Below are 5,755 nucleotides of genomic sequence, written 5' to 3' on the forward strand. Positions count from 1 at the left end.
TGTGTGTGTGTGTGTGTAGTGAGAGACAGAGCATGTGTGTGTGTGTGCGTGCATGTGAGAGTGCAGGGAGGGACAGCGTGTGCGCGCATCCCTCTCTGCTCACGTGTGCATGTGCACATGTCCCTCCCTATTCACGCATGCATGTGTGTAGAGGCAGGGACTCTGTGTGTGTGTGTGTGTGTGTGTGTGTGTGTGTGTGTGTGTGTGTGTGTGTGTTTCCCAAATGTGCCAATGATCCACAGGCCTCCCCTGCACAACCTCCCATACCTATTCAACCACATCCACACATACCCCCACACCCTACATACACATACACACACACATGCACACAGCCCCCCACAAACTGCATATCCCCCCACACTCCCTCACAATATAGAAGAATAAGACTTCATTTTGAGCTATTATGCAATCCCCTCTATAAACACCACACAATCACACACAAATCAGGACAAAATAGGTTTAAAAATAAAATGATATGTTATTGTCAGTGTTTGATTTTTAGTATATAATTTTTTTTTCTGGTTTCAAGATGGCAAACCCCATTCCCAAAAGGAATACTTCTTGGAGCAAGGGGAGGGACTTCTGGCAGCAATGGTCGGGGTAAGGGGCAGGACTTCCGGTCCCAAGTTGGCGACCAGGGGTTGGGGCAGTTGTCAAGGGGAAGAGCTACCTTTGTGGCCCTCAGCAGCTTGTTAAGCGGTCCTCCACCCAAAATAATTGCCCTAATCTATCTGATGAAAACCCCAGTCTAAGTAGCACCAGTTTGTTCCCTTCTTGGCAGTCTGTTTGACAATCTTAACTTCAAAGAATGGATTCTAAATAATTCTCTCATTCTTAGATTTAGTTTTTCAAAAGAGACTGGGAAATGTGGCTATACTGGCATAGGGAATTTTATATTAATATTATCCAGCCTGTGCCTGTCTTTCAAATGACAGGGGAAAAATATAAGAATAGGACCACCATTAACTTGTTAAGCACTTTGCTGATTTCATTGACTGTACACAAAGTAAGCTTTAAAAATTCTATTGTCTTTAGCTAAATACCTGGTTTGTGGGTGTAATCAGATGGGTAAAATGCATAATTTTTATTCACAGTTGTTAACAAGCACAAAGGTAATAGATACATTTAATTGCAAGAGAAAATAGCAGCCACAAAATTAAAGGGTGACTGAGGGCCATTAAAATTTTTAATCCAGCCTGTCAAACTTTTGTTTGATTAATTTGCTTATCAATTAATGTCAGGGAGTGTAATAAATGCCATCCATTGAGACTGAAAGAAAATCATATAGTACTTACAGTTCAACATTGTTCAACATTGATTGTTTGCAAATGTTTCACAGAATATTGACATTTGGTTTGAAAAGCTGTTTCCCTGGAAGACTCAGAATGACAATATTCTATCTCCTAGGATATCACTGCAGGTTATAGATTCCTAAGTACAATGACACAACTTGATTAACAGTAGATATTCTTTCTTTCCCCTCCCACCTTGCTTTCTTTCATAGAAATGGAATGTGAGTCAGACAAAGATTCGCATCATATCAACAATAATATTTATATTGTTTGGCTGCGTACTGTTCGTTGCTCTTCCTGCGGTTATATTCAAGCACATAGAAGACTGGGACACACTAGATGCAATTTATTTTGTAGTCATCACTTTAACTACCATTGGATTTGGTGACTATGTTGCAGGTAAGTTTTTGTCATAATATTGTAACTCACCCTGAATCCATAAAATGTTATATGGAATTTTCAATAATGATAAATAATAACACTCTTGTTTATAACCTGATCAGTTTGTAGGTAATAGGTAAATAATACAAAGGCAAGATTTTAGCAAAGAGTTTGAAGCTATCTGAAGTTCTGCTTGACAGGTATACAAGGCATAGGTAGGCAGTGTTAAAATTATAATTATTTACAAGAAAAGAATGGTCTTAATTTATGTATCATAAATAACTTATTCCTGTGGAGGCTGCAGGAACTATAAAAGAATTTCCTTGCAACTAAAACTCTGGACAGATGTGATTCAATCAATAGGTACTATTTATCTTGTGAACTCAGGCTGGGGTCCTGTGGAAAAAATAGACTGCTTGTATAATGAAAGACTATCATATTACATACCATGGTGGAGCACAATTGGGGTGCTTCCCACTTAGTGCGGGCTGCATCAGGCTGGAGAAGTGCCTGCAAGGAGGGCAGCCAGAAGACACCCCTGAGTAGCCATTTTAAGGGGGAAGGTGTGTGGCAGAGTGCCAGCGGGGTGCTCACCACTTAAGGCACAACTCACAGAAAACATCTGTGAGCCATGGGTCATGATAAAGGGGAGGTCGGAGTCAGGTGAATACCACCCTTTGATATCAAGGCGCAAAAAGGGCAACCTCCCATCTAAATAACATCCTAATTATTTGACAAAAAGGCATGGCAGGTGAGTAAGGTGGGCAGTGTGCCCAAAGTCAGGTGGGTGGGCTAGCACTGTAACTGGGCCTTGGAGGTTGCCCCCTGTCACATACATACAAGGGGGACAGATTACGGTTGCAATCTTACTTTTTGCGTATTTGATCTGTCAGCCTTAAAACCTTCCAAGGATGAAGATTCCTCCATTCTCTCTGGGTACCCTGTTCCAGTGCTTTACTACCCTCCTCATGAGAGAGTTTTTCATAATATCTAATGTAAACTTCCCTTGCTGCAACTTAGCTAGGGACAGACATTAAAAAAGCATGAGCCTGAATTGATTCAATCTTTGCAGGTTAGTTCAACCTGTCTAGGCTAAATCACTTTGTAAATGCACAGACATCCCAGGCATGCAGACATGTGCCTGCAGTGGCTCAGGCTAGAAGCAGGGTGGGGGAGGGGGTGCTAGAGTCTTGCGCACTGCTTTGCTGAGGGGGGCATGGCCAGGCTCTGGCAGGATGCTCTGGTTAGGGAGGGGTTCCCTCCCTTCTGACCAGCCTAGCAGGGAATTGATAATACAATGTTTACCACTCCTAATTCAGTGTTTATCAGCCCATTAAAAAAACAACAGAGGGACATTACCAGCTACCTGTTGATTCTCCCTTTGTCCTGTCTGCCACAGAATGTAGGCAGCATGTGGTCTGCTAGCTAATGCATAGACACCTCTCAGCAAGGTAGAGAGGAGGGGGGGATTCCTGCTTAGCAGGGAGTGGTGAGAGAGCGCGGGGGGTGGGGGGAGCAGCCTGCAGTCTGCTGGAGCTGCAGCCAGGGAGAAAAGGGGAGGGGGCCAGCCCTGCTGCGGGGCAGAGAGCCCTGCCCAGCTAAGAGAGCATGCCAGGATGCTGGCAGATTCTGGTTTAGCTTAAACCAGCAAAGGGTCTGGGACAGACATTGCATAAACTGGTTTGACTCAAATTAGTTAAGTCTGATGCTATATTCCACCAGGTTTATCTCAAACCAATTTCACCCATTTTCAAACTGGTTTATGTGCACTTAACATCTGTTCTGTTACAGTTTTAAACCAGTTTCTGATCACTTAAACCAGTTTATATGTAATGTCTGTCCCTACCTAGCCCTTGAAACCACTGCTTCTTGTTCTGTCAGCTGCCACCACTGACAACAGTCTAACTCCATCCTCTTTGGAACCACACTTCACATAGTTGAAAGCTGCAATTAAATATGTCCTCAGTCTTCTCTTTTCCAAACTAAATAAGCCTCTCCCTCAGCCTCTCCTCATAAATCATGTTCCCCAACCCCCTAACCATTTTTTTACCTTCTTCCTGTGAAAGTCCCATTGCTATATCTGTTCAACTCATGATGCTTAGCGTGCACATGCTGGATGGCTTTATCATGGTGTTTAGTATCTATGCACTTGCCCTTTAAGTTAGTGATGAAGACAAGAATGTTTTCTACCAACAGCCTGGAGAAATTGAGAAAACTCACAGGAAGAAGACCATTATAATACTTGGTAACTCAATGCAAGAGTTGAATGTAGTTTTGAAAATTGGTCTGCTATTCCAGGCAAACATGGAATTGGTAATATAAATGAAAATGTCAATTGAGATGTTAAAACTCTGTGCAAGTCAAAACTTATCTATTACCAACACCTACTTCACTGGGTCAATCATAAAAAGACATTGTGGAAGAATCCAAGTTCAGGGCACTGGCACCAATTAAATCTAGTACTGACAAAGTATAACTACCTGAAAGAAATCCTGCACATGAGATCTTATTACAGTGTTGACTGTGACACTATGTCTTAATCTCCTGCAAAGTCAGAATCAATGACAAAAAGATCCACTGTTGCAAAACTACCAGTTGTCCTCAGACTGACATCTGCAAGCTAAAGACATAGAAAGATGCAAACTATTCAGTGAAAAAACTGTGAAAGCAAGTTTACATAATAACTCAGTCACTGATGCTTGAGAAAGCTTAAGGACTAACATGTACAATGCTGCTGTCACAGCAGTTAGCAAGAAAAATGCAGGCTGGTTTGAAGAGCACTCTGAAACGCTTCTACCACTGGTTGAGAGGAAAAGGACAGTGCTAATCATCTACAAGAAATCTCCTAACACCACAACCTGGAAAATTGAAGATAAATTGAAGAGAAATGCAAAAGGAGGCTAGGTGTGCCCAAGATTTTTTGGTGACACTTTGATGATCAGGCATCCTAATTTTCTCTGATTAAAAAAAAAATCCCCAATTTTCAGATAGAAAATAGTAACCCCAAATCCACATTTTTCCATAATTCAAATGAAACACCACTAATATATATATATATACATATATATATATATATGATATATAACAACCTGAAGAGATCTACTATTTTATTAGTATCTATCTAACCTGTGCGAATAGGGAACTATTCAATTCAGATTCAGCCAATTTGGATGCCAGAGATTCGATTTGGAGATCCGAATCGTTTTTCCGATTTGATTTGGCAGAATTTCTTCGGAAGATTAGGAGGTGATTCAGAGATTCGGCCATAGAGTATAATGGGGAATCAATAAAATATCTGTAACTTTGTTGCCTTAAGGCTAATTTGAATGAAACTTGCAGGGATGGTTGCTTCTACTGCCAGTATGACATGTTCCAGGTTTCAAGGTGATAGGTTCAGGGGTTTCTGGGAAACTGCACCTCAAACTGCTGACAAGCAAAACTCATGACATGGATTAAATGCCTTTAACATCAATAACAGAGGTGTGTCTTGGACCCTGTACTCTTTGAAATCGACTTTTCATTCCTGCTTCTTCATGCATTCAAGGGCAGCAAGGAAGAAGATGAACCTTGTGATCAGAACCACAGAATCAGAATTTTATCTGAGAACCTGTCCATTCCCAAAAAGTGAGCCGAAGGAAGAAAACAAAAGAAATATGGAAAAAAAGGGAGTAGCAAGTAAACTGTGAGACATACAACAGTAATACAGACATAGACATATGCAGAGACAACCCAAGCAGGGTGCAGGGCCCAGGGCAAATCAGCCTGTGCAGGGCCCCACCCCTGGATGCAAGGAAGCTGGTGGTGAATTCAGAGGTGGTGGAGGGAGGGGGGGTGCTGAGCAGCCAGATGTGAAGCTGGTGGCAGCAGGGAGTCACCATGCTGCTACATCTGGCTCTGCGGGGCCCCCCAAAGCATGGGGTCTGGGGCGATTGCCCCAATTCACCCCCCCCCCCCCCAGGGACAGCCCTGGACATATGTATTATGTATCACAAAGACTTACATAAACATTAAGACCTGGATAGACAAAGTCTTTGCTGGGATGATATATTTGGGTATGGTCCTGCTTTGAGCAGGGGTTTGAG

At 42.3% G+C, this 5,755-nt stretch overlaps 1 protein-coding gene across 1 annotated transcript in view; it reads left to right on the top strand.

Annotated features, from left to right (window-relative positions):
* KCNK2 (potassium two pore domain channel subfamily K member 2) overlaps positions 1-5,755 on the top strand; it is a 197,974-nt gene that overhangs the window by 118,655 nt on the left and 73,564 nt on the right. Inside the window, exon 5 of the mRNA XM_019516453.1 lies at positions 1,505-1,691. Within this exon, the coding sequence (XP_019371998.1) occupies positions 1,505-1,691 (187 nt within the window). The remainder of the gene's footprint in view (positions 1-1,504; positions 1,692-5,755) is intronic.

Source organism: Gavialis gangeticus, unplaced genomic scaffold (genome assembly GCF_001723915.1).
Source record: "Gavialis gangeticus isolate Ggan-Ray unplaced genomic scaffold, GavGan_comp1, whole genome shotgun sequence".
Classification (NCBI taxonomy): Eukaryota; Metazoa; Chordata; order Crocodylia; family Gavialidae; genus Gavialis; species Gavialis gangeticus.